The sequence below is a fragment of the Podarcis vaucheri genome, assembly GCF_965113315.1.
Source record: "Podarcis vaucheri genome assembly, chromosome: 10".
NCBI classification, from domain to species: domain Eukaryota; kingdom Metazoa; phylum Chordata; class Lepidosauria; order Squamata; family Lacertidae; genus Podarcis; species Podarcis vaucheri.
Genome location: NC_138748.1, coordinates 51,106,296 through 51,128,377, shown reverse-complemented (window position 1 = coordinate 51,128,377; position 22,082 = coordinate 51,106,296). Strand labels below are relative to the sequence as shown.

The 22,082-nt window shown below is 43.1% G+C and overlaps 1 protein-coding gene and 1 long non-coding RNA gene across 3 annotated transcripts; one reads left to right on the top strand and one right to left on the bottom strand.

Annotated features, from left to right (window-relative positions):
- The first annotated feature begins 557 nt into the window (after window positions 1-557).
- On the top strand, window positions 558-15,236 carry DRAM1 (DNA damage regulated autophagy modulator 1). 2 transcript variants are annotated; one of them, XM_082240877.1, is made up of 7 exons: window positions 564-1,599; window positions 7,084-7,151; window positions 8,385-8,527; window positions 9,799-9,976; window positions 11,159-11,217; window positions 13,610-13,702; window positions 14,657-15,236. In XM_082240877.1, the coding sequence occupies exons 1-7, from the start codon at window positions 1,394-1,396 to the stop codon at window positions 14,699-14,701; spliced, it is 792 nt and encodes a 263-aa protein (XP_082097003.1). In that variant the 5' UTR covers window positions 564-1,393; the 3' UTR covers window positions 14,702-15,236. The 2 variants fall into 2 exon arrangements, with proteins under 2 accessions (XP_082097002.1, XP_082097003.1); XM_082240876.1 differs by lacking the exon at window positions 14,657-15,236 and having other exon boundaries at window positions 558-1,599; window positions 13,610-14,650.
- Window positions 15,237-15,607: 371 nt separating this feature from the next.
- Window positions 15,608-18,451, bottom strand: LOC309542225. The gene is made up of 2 exons (XR_014224149.1): window positions 16,459-18,451; window positions 15,608-15,923 (listed from the first exon to the last, which is right to left on the bottom strand). It is a non-coding gene; the product is annotated as an uncharacterized lncRNA (long non-coding RNA).
- Window positions 18,452-22,082: the final 3,631 nt, after the last annotated feature.

Sequence of the window (22,082 nt, the reverse complement as noted above, 5' to 3'; positions counted from 1 at the left end):
AGCCTGGCCAGGCCTGATGGGAGTCGGAGTGGGCTATCTTAACATCTTTGCAATGATTGTCACTACCAAGAATGAACATTTTTTGTAAACTCTGACAGATGCAATGCAATATTTTGTACCATTGTGTAAAATGTTGGGGTTTTTTTGGTGGCCACTAGCTGTATTTTACTCTTATGTCAATGCTTGCTGACAAATTTAATTTAAAAAGAAAATAACCATTCATTAGGCCAGACGGAAGGGTGTTGAGAAATAGTGGGGCTTTCTCAACCATCCTCATTGCTTTCTCGCATGATTGTGACTCATGATTCACAATCTCATGCGTTAGCTAAATGGGAATTCTCCCCCTGACCCTCTTTTCGTAAAAGAGAGCCAAAAAGAAGAAGCGGTGGTCCCATGGCTAACTGAAGAATAGAAACGAAAGTGAAAGGCCCGCTTGCTTCCCTGGTGAAAGGATGCAGGATGTTTTTTTTCTCAGGCTCATCCCCGGGTGATGAACTCTAGAGGCAGGAAACCGCGTGCTTTTTTAAAAAACAATTGAATTGCACAATATCCCAGAAACATCTCAGCAATCGGGGGGGGGGGAATTCCTCCCTCCGTTTTGCTGAGGTTGTCGAGAGGCGAGCTCCGAAAAGTTCCGCTTTATGGCTGCGCGAGGAAGCGTTGTCGCCGCGTTGCGTTGCGCAAGGATGCCCGCTCAGAACGTTGCGCGCCTATGAACTTCAGCGATCGTCTCTCGCTGCCCGGGCAAACCACGACCCGGACTTTTGCAAGGCGGGAAACCGAGTAGCTTCCCCAGTTGAAAAACCAAAACAGAAAACTTTTTTGTGTGAGGACGTTTTATGTATGGGGCTGGGAAGAGGAGGAGGAGGAGGATTCTGTGGGGGTTGTAGAACGGAACTGTGATGAATGCGAGCGGAATTCGCTTTTTCCTGGGAAAGGACAGCATTGGGTTTATGAGGGGAATTCGGCTCGCTTCGGTTTCTTAGAGGTTGGACTTGCGCTCTCTGAAGGCAGAGAGAGAGAGAGAGAGAGACTTCCTGCTCTCTGCGCGAGATAACTTTCTGCAGGTGTGTGGGAGGAAGCGAGAGAGACCTCGGTGGCCTCTCTTTTTCTCTCTCTTTCCAAAAGGGCGTCCGACTGAGCTGCGAATAGAAGCAACTCGGAGGAGGCGGCTGCAGAAGAAAGCGAGGGGACTGGTCGTGTCTGCGCGTGTCCTGGTTCTCTTCCACGAAGCTCGCGCGAGGAGGGAGAAAAGGCGTGTGTGTGTGTGCGCGCGCGCGCGGCGCCTCTGGCCTCCCAATTAAAAGTTTTGTGACTTCAGGCGCTTTGTGACTTCACTCGCCTGCCAGGCTGCTCTCCGCTTCCGCGAGCCGGCGCGGCCTCTCTTGCCTCCATGCCTGGCGGCGGGGAGAGGCAGCCGCTGATCCCTAGGGGGCGCCGCTGGCGGGGGCAGCAGCAGCAGCACAGGATGCCCTGCTGCACGCAAGGAGCGGCCTTCGTTCCGACGCTGCTGGTCGTCTGGTCTTCGGCCTCCTTCATCATCTCCTACGTGATCGCTGTCCTCGAAGGCCACGTGGAGCCGCTGTTCCCGTACATCAGGTGAGAGCCCCTTGCTGGGGGGAGCAGGAGGAGGGCGCCCTCTGTGGGAGAACCAGGGGACAGAGTGGCACCCCCGTGTAGAGGGGTTGCTGGGTACACACGTGAAGCGGGAAGCCAGTGCATCCGATCGCAGGCATGCCAGATCAAGTGGGGGGAGGTTTTCTTGACCCCTGGGTGGGAAAAGGTAAAGGGACCACTGACCATTAGGTCCAGTCGTGGCCAACTCTGGGGTTGCGGCGCTCATCTCGCTTTAGTGGCCGAGGGAGCCTGCATACAGCTTCCGGGTCATGTGGCCAGCATGACTAACCCACTTCTGGCGAACCAGAGCAGCGCACGGAAACGTCGTTTACCTTCCCGCTGGAGCGGTACCTATTTATCTACTTGCACTTTGACATGCTTTCGAACTGCTAGGTTGGTAGGAGCAGGGACCGAGCAACAGGAGCTCACCCCATCACGGGGATTTGAACCGCCGACCTTCTGATTGGCAAGTCCTAGGCTCTGTGGTTTAACCCACAGCGCCACCTGCGTCCCTTATGTCTAAATGCTGCCTGTATGGAGAGTCGGGGCAACTCCCTGCATATAGAAAGGTAGCTTTAAGAGAAGGTAGGTGCTTCTCCCTGACATTCTCACTTTCTGTAAGCAGGGAGTTTTAGTTCATGCAGGGAGTGTTTTGATCTGCAACTTTCCACATGCACCTTTAAGTGGCTCAGGCTATTGGGGACGACGACAACCAATGGCTTACAAGAGCAGAGATTCCGACTATACATTAGGAGGAATTTTTGACGGCAAGAGCTGTCAGAGAGTGGAATGGACCCCCTCGGAAGATGGTTGAGTCAACTTCAGTGGAGGTTTCTAAGCAGAGATTGGATGGTCATCTGTCATGGATGCTCTAGTTGAGATTCCTGGGTTGTAGGGAGTCGGACCTTGAGGTCCCAACTCTACAATTCTATGATTCTATTTCAGTCTGCTGGATCTATAAACTGGCCCAGAGGGAAGGGGAGTCTGGTGGTAATGTTCTGAGATGATTGGAGTGGACTGTACTACTTCATACAAGAGGGATCATACTGGCAAGTAGACAAGCAGTGTGGTATGGGGAAATGGCTGGGTTAAAGTACTTTATGTGCTAATTTTGACTTGGAGGTTTTCGTTTGATCTTTAAACATAGTGAAGCATTCAAAAGTGTTGTCTCCTTACGACAGTCTCAAACAGGCATAGGGAAACTTGGCCCTCCAGATGTTTTGGGACTACAACTCCCATCATCCCTGACCACTGGTCCTGCTAGCTAGGGATGATGGGAGTTGTAGGCCCAAAACATCAGGAGGGCCGAGTTTGCCTATGCCTGTTGCATCCCACATTCTGCTGCATGTGTAGCCTGTCCTGTGAGGTCTTCAGTTCCAAAGTTTAAGGATGTGGTTTTAAGCGCTCACCAATTTGATTAAGGGAGCTTACTGGTATGTAAACTGCACTGATTTCCATGGGATTTATAGTCTCCAGAAAGTGGATTTAGGATTGCAACTTTAATGGAATGCTGATTGTCAAATAACCATCCCACCGACAAAACAGAATGAATGCTCAAGACTGGGCATAGTTTAACTTAAACCTTGTGTAAGCAAATCAGGCTGAATGCTCAATAAACAGGTTGCCTCAAGGAGCCCATAACTAACAGCAAGTTGTGACAGGACAGTAACAGTTTACTCAAGGCCTAAGACCTACTGAGTAAATGTGCATATTGTTGTAGCTCATGTGTTTAACTGATCCTATGTGTCTTTCCTCAGAAATAAATCCCACTGATTTTAGTAGGGCTTACTCCCAAGTAAGGGTGCACAAGTCTTCAACTTTTATTACCCAATCCTTAACCCTGTTTGTTTCTATAAGAAATAGCATCAGGTAAAGTATACTTAGGATAGTGCATTAGAGCTTGAGGTAGAGGTAGCGGTGTAATCCTAACAATATTTACTCAGAAGTAGTAGGACATACTTCTAGGTAGGTGGGTCAGGATTGCAACCCAAGTCCCACTGAATTTGTTGGGACTTGAACTTGTGGTGGGGAAAACAGCACTTGACTTTGTGAAATTATCCCATCTATGTGGGTTCTGTGCATGGCAGCTGCAAGATTTGCAGAAACACAAAACTGAAGCTTTCCCAGTCTTTCCTCTGTTACCAGTGCAGCAAGCACTTGACTTTCTTCCTGGCTTGCAGCTATGAAAGCCACAGACCTTTTGTCAAGGAAAATAGCAACCTTGCTTATTATTAGATGACCCTCGGGGAGGGGGGCGGTCTCTTCCAACACTACAATTCTATGATTCTAAGAGGGTGTATTCATACACACTTCAGCTTAAGGGAAATGTTTTGTATTCCTATGGCACAGCGGTTGCCATTCTGCTGCTAAGGAAACTGACCCTGCCGTAAAGTTGGTCTCCAGTGGAAGAAAGAAACTTGGATAGTTTCCCTGGGCATCACTGGTTACTGTACTACTTAACAGCATCTAGTGAGATGACACACAAACAGAGAGAGAGAGTCAGACATGTAATCATATGCAGATACGGGATTTCCTCTGTGCAATTTATATTTAGTAGAAAGTTTTTGGTTTCTGTGGTATGGCCCCTTGGCAACATGACTAATTCCAGGACGCATATTTTCAAATATAAGGTTATTGCCTATTTTTTCCTATAATTTTTCAATAAAATTGTACACACTTTCTTTTTTTCTCATGACCGTGCTGGTTATGGAAACCCGGGAGTATCTTTCATTGTCTTTATGGCTGATATAATGCTGAACCAATCAGTATGTAAGCACATGAAAGTGCAAAAAAAATTAAAAATAAAATTCTTACTTGTTCTGCTGTGTCTCTCGTGCTAGGCCTGAGAGAGTAGAATACACATGCTTTGAGTTGATCTTAAAACTTTAAAAGATGAGGGTAGAATGGAAAGTGCTTCTGGGTGCTGCATGAACTGAATGATCAATGTGTTGGCTCATCATGACCCTACAATCTGAGACAAATAAATGAACAAAAGCAAAGCTGACCATAACTTTTCTTTGTAGTGCTTTACCTTTGTTTAACCTTAATTTCAAGCCTTTAAAAAAAAAAAAAAGAATCCTGCCTCAGAGTTAAGCTTTTCAGAACAGCTATTTTTGTTTGGTTGTGTCTCTCCTTAACACAGTGGAAACTGACTTCTGACCAAAACTTTTGTTATATTGCTTTTTAAAAAGGTAAAGGGTAAAGGGACCCCTGACTATTAGGTCCAGTCGTGGCTGACTCTGGGGTTGTGGCGCTCATCTCGCTTTATTGGCTGAGGGAGCCTGCGTACAGCTTCCGGGTCATGTGGCCAGCATGACTAAGCCGCTTCTGGCGAACCAGAGCAGCGCAGGGAAACGCTGTTTACCTTCCCGCTGGAGCGGTACCTATTTATCTACTTGCACTTTGACGTGCTTTCGAACTGCTAGGTTGGCAGGAGCAGGGACCAAGCAACGGGAGCTCACCCTGTGACGGGGATTCGAACCACTGACCTTCTGATTGGCAAGTCCTAGGCTCTGTGGTTTAACCAGAGGTGGGAGAGGAGGAAAGAGGGACAGAGGCCAGTGTTGCCTGTGGCACCCCTGACCATCATTCAAGCCACCCCAGGGTGCCACAGCACACTGGTTGAAAACCACGGGCTTAAAATAATAGAACCAGAGTGTCTTATTACTGGTTACCTGGACACAGTTTTTCTATGTTAAATGTTTATGTTTCTGCTTCCTCACTGTTTTGTCATTGAGGTACAATTCACAGCATAGTTAAAATGTAGTCACATTATAGATGTTATTTAATGACAATCTTTCAAACGCTGTAATTCATGCATAAACCCAATTTTTAAAGGTTTAAATAAAAATGAATGGCATTCAATGCAATTTTAATTACTTGTGATGCTCTTAAACCATTAAGTGTTCCAAGAAGAAATTCAAATTGCACATTGGTCACGTGCAAATTCCATTCTCATCTTACCTAATGCTCTTCAAAGACTTTGAAGTGATTGCAGTTCAGTTTACTATTTAGGTAGTATAGGCCAGTCTCTAATTGAAGAAGTACTTCAGATTTGTCCCAAGTGAGTCACTTGGGACATGAGTTTTCTGCTGTCTACCAAGTTACTCAGAGCTAATTTACAATTAATTTGTGACTCTTAACACTTTTTAAAAAATCCTGCGGATTAAAATAAAAGTAAGGGTGTTTCTAAAAGATGAATAAATAAAGTACTGTATGGGGAACCCAGCTGATGGTTGGCACCGACAGGGAGTTTGTATCTGCAAAGTTTACTTTCAGTTACTTTCAGTTTCAAAGAATCCCATGCTTAGCACTGCATACAAACCAGGAATCCTAGTTTTAGTGAGTTAAACAAACCAACTTTGTTTGAAGTTGGCTTGCTTAGCAATCAATCAGATAAAGTAAACTGCAGAATGCTATAGAAAGATTGTGCAGTAAGACCAGCACACACATTCAGGCTGATTCCTATTTGCATGTCTCTTGCTAAATTTAAAATCACACATTCATAAGGATGCAGCATGCTTGTTTTCCAGGTTCAGATATTTGCTTCAAGGCTATGGACCAAATATGGAATTTGCAGCAATGAATCAGGAAATGTAAATGAAGTCCCAGCACGACTAGGAGTTCAGGCACTGTCAGTTTGGACACCACCACCAATTATGTGTTTGGTGGAGTGGAAGACAGTTCATTCCTCTCTCACACAGTCTTACACCATTCACAGTTGATAAATGTCTCAGCACTGATGGAATTATCAATCTGTTGGGCTGTTAGCTATGCTGATTGTTAAGTTGTGGGTGAACATCTTCAGTATATAACACTGGTGATAATAGTATATCATCAGCAGCCCACTCATTTGAATGGCTGTATTCCTATCTCTAGATTATAACCTGATAAAATTGATTGGTTTTTGGTGTGTGTTTTTTTAAAGGATCTACACCGGCAAGAACAGATTTTGAAACAAAGGGAAAATGAGTCACTATCCCTGCCTGCAGAAATTCAAATAAAAAGGGACTTGCTTATTAATACAAATGCACCTCAGAGATACTGGGAGTATTCTACTTTAATAATGTGCACCAGAGCAACTTTTCATGGAACAAAATTGAACTTGCTTCCAAAATATATGTGTATAGAATCAGGCTGCAAGTTTGCAAACCTGAGCATACAGATCTGGTGGTAAATCTGAAACTGAAGTCAATGGATTTTTCTTCTAAATAAATGTGGTTATGTTCAAGGTGTTACTTATTTTTAGACATGTTTCATTGACTTCAGTGTAATGTTGGTTAATGTTTCTCTGACTTGATTAGCAAAGCTGTTTTTCTTTTTTCTTCTTCTAAAGGAGTATGGATATTACATGGTATTTAATAAACCTTCCCAGTAAAAATGCAGCGAAAGTGACTGTCATTATTATTTCAGTTAGATTTAAATGTGCTCCTTGTATATTACAACTGCATGTTTTTGTTTTTTTAGTGATACAGGAGCAAAACCTCCAGAAAGTGGTATTTTTGGATTTATGATTAACATTTCAGCATTCCTAGGTATGTATGCATGTGTCTATTGTTACATTTTTAATTTAAAATTTCTAGTCTGTCTCATCCTAAGACTTGACTGGGTAAAAATGATTACCTTTAAAATGGGCACATATTTTCAGATAGGAAAAACCACAAAAAATGCAGCATTCTCTCTGCTCTGGATTTATGTGGCATTGGCCGCTAGAAGTCAGCCCAAACCCAGTAGTCGTAAAGTGAATTTTATCATCAATGTTAGCTTTATAAATTTTAATCCAGGGTAGTTTCTGAATTCTGGCATTCAGAGACATTAGGAAGGGAAGTAGGCTTTCTGTGACAAATTTCCAAGAAATGCCTATGTTGGAGAGGGGATGGAGAAAGGTTAAGACCAAGCACTATCCCTTTCTGAAGTACCGTTTTGCAAAAGTCAGAGTTTAGAACTGTGAATTGCATGGATCCTGCACGAGTCAGATTTTGGTCCTTTGAGTTCTAGTAATTTGTTTAGGTTTTTTAAGTAGCTGTATTGTTTCATCCTGCATTGTGATTCATTTTGATCTTTTTGTTAGTTACCTTGGTTTTCTTTGGAAATACAGTGGTACCTCGGGTTAAGTACTTAATTCGTTCCGGAGGTCCGTACTTAACCTGAAACTGTTCTTAACCTGAAGCACCACTTTAGCTAATGAGGCCTCCTGCTGCTGCTGTGCCGTCGCCGCACGATTTCTGTTCTCATCCTGAAGCAAAGTTCTTAACCCGAGGTACTATTTCTGGGTTAGCGGAGTCTGTAACCTGAAGCGTATGTAACCTGAAGCGTATGTAACCCGAGGTACCACTGTAATGGAATATACATCTTTTAATAAATCGGTATCTTACATTTTTCCACAGGGTGGGTTAGCAACTGTTTTTGCACATGGAAGAAATTAAAGGGGTGCATCCCTGGGGCTGAGGAGCAAGCTTAGCTGCGAGCCCAGGTTGTCCCAATCATTTGATCATCAAGTCTGCATAACTTCTGCCCGTCATCTGTGTTCCCCGCCCAAGGTTCTGCTCTTGGTTGTTCCAGAATGGGACAGAATGTTGGGAACTAAAATGAATGAAAAGCATTATTTGAGGCCTCCATCTTTTGCTCACTGTGTTGCGCAGAAGAGCTTTATAGCATATAAATTATCTGAATAGGATGGAGAATCTTTCTTCTCTTGTGTTGTTGAATGATTTTCTTTTAGTCCCAATTTCTTAATAACTTACATTTTTGTCTTTTTTCCAAAAAAGGTGCAGTTACGATGTATGCAAGATACCTAATTGTCAAGGAGCAAAATGAAGTGACACATTTCATTTCCCCCTGTTTCAATTTACTATCACTGTTTGTTGGATGGATAGGTTGTGTTGGAATGGGCATTGTTGCAAGCTTTCAGGTAGGCCCAAATAAAATTTATCTTTCTGTCTGTCTTTCCTCAATTGATATTTTGCTTCTCCTTCATCTGGCCTGCAAGTAGTTAAGAATACCATATATATATCACATTCTAAAGCCTGTCCTTCAAAAAACAAAAACAAAACCTATGGGCAAATCAGCAACCAAGAATTGGAACTAATACTGCATGGAGCAATGCAATGACTCTCTCATCCAGAGGTCAAAGTCCTCCTAAAGACTGTTTCTTGGTTTACTGAATGACAGGCACGTGGTGGCCATTGAAGGAGTGCAGGGCAGATAATTCCAGGTGTCTGTCACTATTACAGATAGTCAACAAACACAAAAAAATGTGGTTCTCCCAACAATGTTCCTTTGGAAGATCTAATGGCATCAAATGATGGTATGGAAATAAATGAGAGAAGGCATTTTAGAAACAATTTATTATATACCTGGCAGCCATTTAACACACATGTTGATGGCTTGAGCCCTCCTCCAGCCCACTGCTGTGTCCAGATACCTGTTCAGAGTAGCTAGCTGCTAAACAAAGACAAAATTCCATTGCTTGATTGTTTTGTTTAAATCTGTGGGTTGTGTTGCTAGTTTCATGCTTTCCCATGGTTATTAATGCACTGCTGTGCAGAATTAGCAAGTGGACAAGTCAAATTGTTCTTAACCCTTCACATTGTGACATTTCCTTTTATATATTTAGAAGCTGTGCCCCGTGCCTTAGGTTTTGCAAGAATTTGTAGCATAAGATATGAGAAGAGTGAATGAGGTAATTAACTTCATGTGCAGATGCCAAAGTCAAGCAAGGTTAAGCAGATTGTTCAAGGCCAACTAGCAAATAACAAGAACCAAAATCTCACCTTTTGATTCTGAAGCCAGGATCTTGATCACAGAACTGTGGATATTCTGCAGAAAATAATTATTGGTTGCATAAAATAAGCATGACAGAAAACAAGGTCACATTGCTTTTCTATGTGGTGGTTCTCCCCTATCATTTAATTGATTGGTTGAAAAAGAAGTGCGTGCATAACAAAAAGGAAGAGAACAAAGAATAACATGTGTAAACCATAAAGCATCACAGCTCTTCTGTGCAGTTTTGACTGTCCTGGAACCATATGGAAAATTCTGAGAACAGGGATGCACAATGCATCAAAGTTTCTTTTCAGTCTTGTGTTTACCCTCTGCATATTTGCTGCAGTATCAGTCTCCCTTTTCTGTTCATTAGCGATATTGCAATAGTAGATAATGCTTTTCCAATTGTCTTTTCAGGAGCTAACAGTTCCTGCTGTCCACGATGGAGGTGCTCTTTTAGCTTTTATGTCTGGCGCTCTGTACATTGTGCTTCAAACTGTAATCTCTTACAAGTCGCATCCACAATGGAGCAGTTCGTGTGCGTGTCACACAAGGCTGTTCTTCTGTATAATGACTTGGGTAGCTATCATTCCCAGTATCCTTTTCAGTATGTCACTCTGCCTGTTTGAATAGTCTACCTTAACAACAAGAACAACCCATTCCTATTGCATTCAGTTATTTGAAATGCCTTCACTGAAAGTAACATGCTCATTCTGCTATTCTCTAGATCTTCTATTATTGAGGCTTAGCAGACTACTAAGAATGGGACGATTTGACGATTACAGCCATAAAATTTAAGTAACGTTGAGAGTTGGAGTTAGGGTCTTGTTTACGTGATCATTGGTTCTGAGGCATTGGCCCTTTGAATTTATTTCCTTCTTGTGATTTGGTTATATGACCCAAGGGTTTGTGTAAGCTTGGTTACACTCAAAAGCATGGTTGACAATAAAACCAAGGAAAAGAATCCCTGGATGATCAAGGGCTGTTTGCTCATGTTGGTTATTATTCAGGGATGGATGAAGTTATGCAGTCACAGCAAGTACAGATCAGAGGTACCAACCATGAGAGTAAAATAACAAGACTACTGAGAATCACTAAGGTCATCAGGCCATAGATTCCAAGTGGTTTTGCCTTTGCCCTGCCGCTTTCCCTTGGAAACCCCGCTCTTTAGAAATAAATCAGAACCAGTAGCAATCCGTGGGAAACCCCGCTGACGTTTGCTCCGATTCAGCAGTAAAGAGCAAGTTTTCCCCAGGGAAGAGGAAGTGTGGATAAGTCCTTATTCCAAAACAGTTCTGAGGACAGAATTGCATGTGTGGCTGCTCTGAGATTTGATGGTAATAAAAGTCCCTGAAGTGACTGTGATTTGCCAACCTACAGTTCATATCATTTTGGAGAACTTTTAAACATTAAAAAATAATAATCAATCAATCAAAGGTCCTAACATTGAAATAAAAAGTCTGTGACCAGAAAGGGGGGGGGGGGACGGGACATTTAGGCATGTAAAATCTAAACTGGATACTAACGTCATCTGTTTTCCTGTTTGGTGAACTTTCTTACATGACCGTGCACCAAACATTCGTGGCTGTATAAATTCTAAAATGAGATGTGTGTCATACTTCTTGCAATTGTCTGTGGAAGTTTGTGTATGTTTGTGTGCTGGCTCCCACTGACTGTTCCATTCCTCTGTGTGAATAATTACGCATTGCTGCATTACAAGCCAAAAATAGCATTACATTTTAAATCAGTTGTTTCCCTTTAACACCCTCTCCTCCAGTGATTGCGTGTGCTTCACTAGTTTCCATAACAAAGATTGAGTGGAATCCAGGTGAAAAGGTAAATTCGTACTAAGTAAAAATATATAATCGTTTTTCCATTTTGTTTGGTTGTTCAATACTTTCAAATTAAGACAGGCAAAAGTAGACAACAAAGGACTTAACTTTGATAAGTTTGAAGCTGCACAGACTAAGCTAAGTTGTGCAAGGCTAAGAACCATTTTGCATTTACATAGATAGCCATAGTTATAAAAGCTGCCATATTGTTTCGTGATATTTAATATAATGCAAAAGAACATACGTACATTTTAACATCTAGGTGTGTTTAATGTTGGTGATAGGTAAATTGAGAACAAGATGAGCTTTCTTTCTAAGTTAGCACTGAGAATGCATAGGTGTGCCAACATCAGGATACAGAGGGGGATACACATATCCCCCCCCAAAAGGGCATTGCAGGGCATACACTGTTACTTACCTCTGCCCTATTTTATTCACTCATTCCACCGGGTGGCCAGAGCTGCCAGAATCTCCTTTTGGATCATCAAGTGCAGCAAGCAAAAAGCAGGCTTTTTGCCTTTGTGTTTGGGGAAGCAGTAATGCTCCTCTCCTTGCTGCGAGTAGTCTCCTTACACTTGGGGTCAGAATGAGCGAAGCTAATAATAATAATAATAATAATAATAATAATAATAATAATAATAGTAATACCCTGCCCATCTGGCTGGGTTTCCCCAGCCACTCTGGGTGGCTCCCAACAGAATATTGAAACAGAATAACACATCAAACATTTAAAACTTCCCTAAACAGGGCTGTCTTCAGATGTCTTCCAGAAGTCAGATAGTTGTTTATTTCTTTGGCATTTGATGGGAGGGCATTCCATAGGGTGGGTGCCACTACCAAGAAGGCCCTCTGCCTGGTTCCCTGTCACCTCACAGGGAGGAAACCGCCAGAAGGCCCTCAGAGCTGGACCTCAGTGTCCGGGCTGAACGATGGGGGTGCAGACGCTCCCCTTTCCTGGTACAACATAGTGTTAAGGTTTAAGGTTTCCTATAGCTGCTGCAGCCCTATTTCAGTTTGGGAATGAAATGGTTCAGTGACGACATCTGCGTAGGAATCGGATGAGATTCGGGTTTTGGAGGCTGTGCACGGGGTTTGAAGTGGTATAAATGAAGGAGTTTGCATAATCAGCACTGATCCTACCTTTGGGCAGATATGTACTAATTTCAGGAGATGTGCATCAAATTCAGACACAATAGCGTATCTGCAGCAGTGCAGCCGGATGCCTGCATCTGTCCCAGCTGCAGATGTGTTTCTTGCTTCGGTCTCTACAGCCACAGCAGGCACTGCAACCTTCCAACAGCTTGACCTCACCCCCAAAGCTGCAATCCTCCACTGTCTCCCAAGACAGACAGATGCCAGCATCATGAATTTAATTGTGATGGTGCACGTCTGCAAATTTCTGCTTATGCACCCGTATATATGCACTTGCCTGCTGAGGATAACACTTATTTGCTGCATTTATAGCCAGCCTTTTTGCCGAGGCACCCAGAGGGGAGGTTTACAATTTTAAAATACCAAAAGAAAAGAAAATACTGTGAAATTGGTTGCAGTGAGGGGAACAGTCTTGACTGATGATGCGTGTCTGCCTCACTGTCTTCATGCATCTAAAGAAACAGGCTTTAGTCCATTAAAACCTCTTACCTTAATACATTTGTTAGTCTTTAAGGAGCAAAAAGGCACTCTGTTTTTGCTGCAGCAACAGACTAACCTCGCTGGAAATTCCTAATTGCTGCAAGTATTTCTGTGGGTATGATATACCACAAGAGGGAGCACGTGCCTTATGAATCTCATAAAATAAAAATAAAAAAGGGGGTTGGGGAGAATGCAGCTTGCTACAGAGTGTAAATGGGTGAAAATAATCCCTAATGGTTCTTTTTAACAATATGTTTGTATCCTGAGGCATGAGAGGCTTTATTTATTTGAATATTTGTAAACAGCCAGGTCAAAAAAATATCAAGGCGGAATGCAGTAAAATAATTAAGAACGTCATAAAACTTCAAAATCTTAAAATGGCAAAATACTGAACAAGTGACCAATAGGCTATCTTGAAAATCTAGATTATTATTATTTTTAAACAGCTTTTCTTACAAGACGGTAAAAAAGTCTTAAAAGCAATACCCATCAAAGAAAGAGAGAAAACGGTAATAAAATAATTCAAAATTTCAGAATGATTAACATGGAAATGTGAACCTCAGTGTCTCCAATGTAATTGTTCTAAGGAGTTTAATTTTTTTATAAAATAAATAAATAAATACAAAATGTATTTCTCCAAAATAAAAATAGGCATCTTCTTTGTGTTCCTGGTGTATACATTAATTGGTATCTGCCTGTCTGACTTGCCTTCTGTTCGCCATTTTTGGTGTTTATAATTACTTTTTATTTTTCCTTTCCATTAGGATTACGTATTTCATTTTGTGAGTGCAATGTGCGAATGGGTAGTAGCCTTCAGTTTTGTTTTCTTCTTCTTAACTTTCATCGGAGATTTTCAGGTGGGTATGGCAGAACAAAAGGTTTCATGTACAGAGCAAAAGGGCTTCAGAGTCTGAGGGCCAAACTGTACATTGCCATAAGCATATTGCTTTAAACGTCATTTCTGTTCTTAAGAAAAAGCAGCCATGGGGGCGCATGCTCCAGAATGCACACTAAATATGGATCAAGGGACCATGCCAGTAGGCTGCCAAAAATCCACCTGCTGCAGCTGCTCTTGTTGTTCTTGTTGTTCATAGATGCCCTTCAACAAAGATTATTAGTGATAAAATGCAAAATAGAACAGAGCAATAAATTCACAATAATGATCAGCAGAATACATTGTCACAGAGCAAACATCACAATAACCTTGTTAACCCTCCTATTTTGAACAGAGCAGCTGTGTTTTCAGTGACAAAAATATGTCAACAAGGAGGATGAGCATAGCTCTAGTGGAAGGGAATTCCACAGCCTGAACCAAAAGGCCCTCTTATCATTTCTGCATGGCCCCTATTTGTCCCTGAAAGTGGTGGTTTCAGCATATGGTACCCTTAGGCAAAAAGAGCGGCAGTGGGGATAATTTTGGCCATTAATTCTGAACTGGAAAAAACTGCAGTTTCAGACACATTCGAGTTTCTGAAAAACTACTGCCCGTACCCAGCCTTTAGTTGCCAATTCTGGCAGTAGATAGGTGCATTTAAAAAAAAAAAATCTGTTCACCATAGATACATGTATGCATGACTTTGGGTTGTAGCCAGTCTGTTTTGGGATGAGGTCAATTTTATTAGCTTTGCCTGAATTTAAATTATATTTAAGATTGGGGCCCCAGCTCTCTTCAAATACTAGATGAAATGAATCTTTTTCTACTAATGCCAAATATTTTGTCACTTTTCTGCCTACATGCCTGTCTACTGTATAACACATGTGCATCCAGTACTTTGTAGCGACTGGTTATTCTCCTTTTCTTTTTGTTCCAGGGAGTTACAATACGGATATCAACAGAGCTACATGGAAACCTATGACCACTTTTTATAGTTTGAATCATAGAAGCTGGGGCCGAGGGCATTAAAGAAACTGTTGGGGAGACTCCAGAACGTTAAAATCTGGTGTGACGCAAACCTGGTGGATCAATGCTACAAGTTTGCCTAATCATAGTCAAGGGAGAGACTATTTTTACTTTTACTAATATCCCCATGTGCCTCGTTTCCCCTTTTAACCTGTGTTCTAAATCCTTTTTGTATTTTTAAATACTTCTTTCCAGTTTCATTTTTTAAAAACGGGAATGTCTGAAAAACGTTAACTTCTGGGGAAAAAGGAGAGGAAGAGACGTCCCTCCTCGACAACTGTTGCCTTCTTTCTATTTGTTGGAAGTCACGATGGCCTAAAAAGTAAAACTCAGGCTGCAGTCTGGTGAACTCCGTCCCATTGGCGAACTTGGTGGGGCTTTCTTTCAACTGACTGTGCTTAAGATTGTGTTTTAAAATGCCTAGTATTCATTGTGGATAGTAATGTCTGCTTTTATGTATTAGGAAATAAACTGGCCCTGATCTAAAGAGAGGTTGTTGTGGTTCAGGTCCTTTTTGAACATAAAGGGGCTTCAGCAAGGCTTGCTCAAGGCTTCTCGCTGCTTTAGATAAAAGAATAAGATGTTCTGGCTACAGAAACTAACCAGGTTGGCAGTTGAATATTACTTCAGCACTAGCTGCCCCTATTGCACCTGAGGGCACTAAGCTAGTTTAGCGGGTGCAGGAAAACCTTTATGGCAGAGGCAACTCTGTCCTTGCCTCACCACCACTGCCTGCCCCTCAACATCTGCCACCTGAGACATCTTCCTCATGTCCTCAGGCTAGCCATGGCCTTCAGTTAGTCATGGCTAACTGGGCCTTTTGGGCTACCTGTCCTATTGAAATTAAACAGGGGGGGCTACATTTATTTTTGAGCCAAGGGCTACGTTGAGTGCTGGCTGGTCCTCCAGGAGTCGCATGTCATTGAAAACAGCTCCATGCAAACCGGGAAGTGACCTCTCCAGACAGTGGAAGGACCCTTCTTATCTATAGCTGTGATCTCCTGGGTGACGCTATTAGACAGTTGAATGTGCATGCATACTCTGTTCATTTCCCTACCCCCCCTCCATGTGGCCCCGGGCCCTGGCAACCCACGCTACGCCACTGATTTATGCTATACACATTTACTTGGCAATAACATCCCATTGAACTCAGCAGGAGTTAGAAAAGCTAACTAGCTCTGGAATCATAGAATCATAGAGTTGGAAGAGACCACAAGGGCCATCGAGTCCAACCCCCTGCCAAGCAGGAAACACCATCAGAGCACTCCTGACATATGGTTGTCAAGCCTCTGCTTAAAGACCTCCAAAGAAGGAGACTCCACCACATTCCTTGGCAGCAAATTCCACTGTCGAACAGCTCTTACTGTCAGGAAGTTCTTCCTAATGTTTAGGTGGAATCTTCTTTCTTGTAGTTTGGATCCATTGCTCCGTGTCCGCTTTTCTGAAGCAGCAGAAAACAACCTTTCTCCCTCCTCTATATGACATCCTTTTATATATTTGAACATGGCTATCATATCACCCCTTAACCTCCTCTTCTCCAGGCTAAACATGCCCAGTTCCCTTAGCCGTTCCTCATAAGGCATCGTTTCCAGGCCTTTGACCATTTTGGTTGCCCTCCTCTGGACACGTTCCAGTTTGTCAGTGTCCTTCTTGAACTGTGGTGCCCAGAACTGGACACAGTACTCCAGGTGAGGTCTGACCAGAGCAGAATACAGTGGACTGGGGTCAAAGTCTGTCTTTTCCATTAGTGATACTAAAAACACTTCCAGGAGATGTGTGCACATGAGCCATAAGAAGTAACTTTATAAATTAACTAAATGCACATATAGGCTTTTCTTTACTTGACAGGAGAATCATTTTGTTGTTGTTTTTTAAAAAATTCTCTCTTATTTTGGAAAAGGAAGGACAAAATATCTGTGGTGAAAATCTGAGATGTGAAAAAAACATGTAGGTGAACATAAATGCTGAACAAAATTAAAGGGGGACTGCTTGTACAAATCAGATTGCTAAGGGTTTTTTGTATGTCTAGAATAATGTATGTATAATACTTTCTTGACTGCACAGTAGATGGCACTAAAGGACCATATTGGTAGTGTGTATTGCCCCCAAATCCTTAAATAATGATCTGCTTCCCTGGGAAGAAGTAAATGTGTGGGCAGCTTGAAGTCTGATCAGATAGTCACCATAAGACAAATTAATTGCTTTTTCCTATGCTTGTAGAAAAAAGCAGCTGCTAATCAGAATGTATTTATACTAATTTTCATTATAGGCTACTTTTGGATCAAACCCCGAGGTGACTTCCAATATAATAATTAACAAAAAGGACCTATTGAACCAGCACAAAATTAATTCAGATGGCTTTCAAATAAAACTATTATCACATTGCTCTAAAATCTCTCTCTAGTGTTGCAGGCAATATTTATTTAACAATAGAAGTAGCTATCTGTTACCTGGCTGGTGTATGAATGACCAAGCTAGTCTGCCAAGTGTCTTGACAATAATTTTACTCTTAATTGTCAGGCATGGCTGATGGGGTGTTGACTGGTCACATAAATTGTGCCATAGTTACCTCAGCAAACATTAATATGGAACCACATTGTCTAAGCAGCTTGTGGAGGGAAGTTTATGGAACTCTTTACAATCTCCTATGGATTTTATTGCTCTGAAATACGTTGTTGTTCTGTGCAAGCCTAAAGGCGCAAAGAAAAGCAAACCTTCAATATGGTGCTATGAAAGAAAACCCTACTGAAATGCCCAGTGTGCTTTAGCTAAAGACAACCTTCAGTTCTGTCACTGTTCTTCTAGGAAATCAACATCTTCCCAGAGAGATTTCAGTATTTTATAAGGATTATGTCATTGATAAAGTTTCAATTTTAGCATTATTTGAGCCTCTGTACTTTTCATTGCTTCGTTGAGGTTTCGGCACTATCTCATCTTTTATGCCTTCCTCCTTGTGCTGCTGTTGTTGTTGGCATCCATCTGTCTTGAGAGACGAGGGAAGAGTGTGCCATTGGGGGTAAAGTAAACTATTGGAGAGTTACAGTGCCTGCTGTGGCTGTAGAGATCGATACGGGAGAGACATGTTTTATTGCAGCTGGGGCAGATGGAGGTGTCCAGATACACCGTGGCATTTCTTCTCTCTGTGCTCCTCCCAGTTTCTCAGGAAACTGCTGTGGATACATGACCTGGCTGTCTCCAGGCACTGCGGCTGTCTGCACACAGCATAGTTAATGCTGCCAGCCTTCAAGTAATGTTTGCAGACATCTTTAGAACACAGAGTTGGTCTGCCAATGGGCCTGGTGCCTGAAGCCAGACTTGAGAGAGCACACCTTTGCTTCAGACTCTGTCCTGCTATGTGATGCCCCAAATCTTCCTGACACGGTACATATGGAAGGCATTGAGGCTTTGCTCCTGGCGGTTGTAAGTTGCCCATGACTTCCATAAAGTAGCGTGCTCAGCACGCAAGCCTGGTACTCCTTCATCTTGAACCATCTCCTTTTGGAGAGGTGAGCCATTGCCATGGCTGCCTTACCAATATGCTTGCTCAAGGAAAGGTTCCTCAGTGCTGATGTGTGGAGTGCTGGTGATGTCCTGACCCACTATGCTGGTCTTCATCAGGCTGAACTCCATGCAGGCTTGGGCAAAACAGTTGGTGAGTCTCTGTAGAGCTTTGGAGTGTGCTGTCAAGGCTGCATCATCTGCAAACAATATACAGTGGTGCCTCGCAAGACGAAAATAATTCGTTCCGCGAGTCTTTTCGTCTTGCGATGTTTTTCGTCTTGCAAAGCACGGTCCGTTGCAACTGCGCTTCTTCAAGCGGCTTTAAGAAAAAAGTGCAAGACGTTTTCGTCTTGCAAAGCAAGCCCATAGGGAAATTCGTCTAGTGAAGCAACGCAAAACCGCAAAACCCTTTCGTCTAGCGAGTTTTTCGTCTTGCGAGGCATTCGTCTTGCGGGGCAACACACTATCCTCGTGCAAGCTTGACCTATTAACCCTGCCTCTAGATCAGTAGTCTTCAACCTTTTTAGACCCTGTACCCACATGTATTTGGAGATCCATTTCTTAATATTTTACCATATATTTGCATGGCGGAAAAGCTTCTGTTGTTCCCCACCTCGGGTCATTCCATGACTCACTAGCGGCTCCCACAGCCAGTGTGGTGTAGTGGTTAAGAGCGGTGGACTCGTAATCTGGTGAACCGGGTTCGCTTCCCCGCTCCTCCACATGCAGCCGCTGAGTGACCTTGGGCCAGTCACACTTCTCTGAAGTCTCTCAGCCTCACTCACCTCACAGAGTGTTTTGTTGTGGGGGAGGAAGGGAAAGGAGAATGTTAACCGCTTTGAGACCCCTTAAGGTAGTGATAAAGCGGGATATCAAATCCAAACTCTTCTTCATCTTCTCCCAACCCACCTGCTGAAGACCAGAGCTCTAGATTATCAGTTTTAAATAAATTGTGCTAGTATTCAGCCTTGAGTGCCCAGTTTGTTTCACTGAATTTATTCCTGCCCTGTATTTCCTGTCGCTTCCAAATCAAAAAGAGGCTTTGACGTTCCATTCAATGGCAGGTATCCTACTGTATCACCACAGGGGCCTTGGGTAAGAAACTAAATACGAAGCTTAAAGAATAATTTAAAAAAGCTATTGACACTTTATTCAATGGGCCACCAGGATCTGTATGCCTGTTGACAGCCTCCAGATAGTTCCAATAGGTTGAAGCATGACTTCTTCCCCCTTACATAAGCCATGTTGACTGTTTTTCACCATGGCATCATTATTCCTTCAACAGTGAAAAATTGTTCAACCAGAATGTCGGGAGAAAAATTGCTGAGGTTTATGTTCTTTATTTATGGAGACAGAACCTAATCGGTGTCTGCGGAGTCCCAGTGCCAGAAACAAAAGTCCTGCCTTGGATTGTTCACCTCGGCAAAAAAAGAATGGGCCAGTTGTCTTGAGCCAAGCAGTAGTCATCTCTTTTATGCCATGTGTGCACACATATAATGTGGAAACTGTTGACTAGATTCCTATTGCTCTCGAAGGATATTTTTGCATGGCAGGAAATTGGGCTTTGGTAAGCCCAGTTGGAGCTGCACCAGCTGATTCTACAGAATAAGCTTAACCAACTGCTCACCAGTGGGTTGTTCTCTTGCCACAGAGGTTGTGTATGCAGCAGATCAAGGGGGTGTTGTTGTTTTGGTGTTGGTGTTGGTAGAATGGACTGTGCCACTTCAGACCAAGCTAGGGGAGATGGCATTTTGAATATTCCTTTGTGTGGAAAAAAAAACCCTCACAAAGCTCACCGCAAGAAGAAAATTGACACAGGATGTGAACTAGAACCTTTCTGCTAGTTTTTTACTTGCAGGATTTTTAAATATATAGAGAGGTGGGGGGACATTTAAAAATAGCATCCCCTACTTCCACTCTGAAGTGGTATGCTCCGTGTTAGCACCTCCTATTCTGCTGCATATGAAATCCACAGAGCATGAAATACAATTACACATACAGTATGCGCCTTTGGCTCTTACCCTAAAGAGTATATGCCCAACTGAACACAATGGAGCCTATTTTTGAATGGTCCTGCATGGGATTGGGCTGCGTGTTTCAGCTGGGCATGAGACTAACACTGAAATCTTATACCTCTATGCAGAAGTAAACTGCTTTGAATAAGGTTTGAGCTTATTCCCCAAAATGTATATAGGATTTCAGCCTTGGGGGTCAAGCGAAAGGCTGAAAGGAAAAGGCAGGCTTTAAAAATGGCCTACAATCTTTCATAAAAATTGAGCAAGTTATCAGGATTTTAATATGATAATAAGCAGGGAATTTTGTGAATTGTGTGTGTGTGCCTGTTTCAACAGAAAGTCCAGCAGTATCTACACATAATGCTTGCTTGCTTGAAACTTTACAGAATGTGGCAAGTTAAGTTGGCTGCGTGTATGGCCTTTGCTCCTTATGACTGTTGTTGCATGAACACAGCCCTATGCCACTAAGGCTGTGTCCGCATTACTGAATTAAAACAGCTGGGTCATTATTTTTCTCATTTGGATCAATGCTGGTTTGCATCAAAACCCAGCGTTTCCTAAGAAATGACAGCATATATGTGGATAGTAGCTAATGTGGTGTGTTCACCCCTTCCTAAGCCAGCGGTGGAAGCACATTGAATGCAGATTAAATGGAATGTATACACAGCCTGAGTCTGCTCAGCTAATCCTGGGAGCATTGACTCAGAAAGGAACAGCCTTCCTTCCATTCCATCCATCTGTACTGACTGAAAAATTAGTTTTCTTGCTTCAGTACAGGGTATACTAATGGAGGTGGGACACAGGTGGCGCTGTGGTCTAAACCACTGAGCCTCTTGGGCTTGCTGATCAGGTCGGCGGTTCAAATCCCCGCGATGGAGTGAGCTCCCATTGCTCTGTCCCAGCTCCTGCCAACCTAGCAGTTCAAAAGCACCCCAGTGCAAGTAGATAAATAGGTGTGGCGGGAAAGTGGTCAGCATTTCCGTGAGCTCTGCCTTCTGTCATTGTGTTCCATTGCGCCAGAAGCAGTTTAGTCATGCTGGCCACATGACCCGGAAATCTGTCTTTGGACAAACGCCGGCTCCCTCAGCCTGAAGCGAGATGAGCGCCACACCCCAGAGTTGCCTTTGACTGGACTTAACCATTCAGGGGTCCTTTATAATAATGGGCTGGGACAAGCCAGGGCCCACAACCCAGTTCCCTTGTTGGCCAGGTGGGACTCGATAGCTCTGGAAGGAGGTGTGTGATTCCTCAGCTGGAGTAGGCTCAGAACAGTTAAGGGCCACACGCCTCAAAAAGCCCAGATACAGCAATCAGCATGCAAAGTACAGAAGGAAAAGAGAGCTGAGCTGCTGTGTCTGCTCAACTGTCCATATTGATGGGCCTTGGCTTGGACGCCCCATAGAGATGGGTCTGTGCTTCGGGTTTGATTCTGAACTGTATCCTGACTGCTGGCCTTGAAACTTGGCTACCTGGATTGACTGTGAACTACATTTCCTGATCTTGGGAATTTGCTTGGGTGGATTGGCCCCCAGATTTGCCGCCAGTAGGCCAGGGGTGCAGGACAACCCCCCAACATAATTTAGTACTGTGTTCCATGTGTCACTTCCCAAAGCAGCGGCACTGAAGTTCCTACCTGGTAATGTTGTCTTCCACGACATTTAATCTGAGATTTTGTAGGGACTAGCCACTTGATGAGGCCCTGAACTGGAAGATGCCTGTCAGGTGAAAAGTGACATCTCACTCGTTTGGCAATTTATTTCCTTGAAGGGGGGAAACACTCCTGTCGATCTCATTAGAAATGCCCAGAGGGAGAGCCTACCT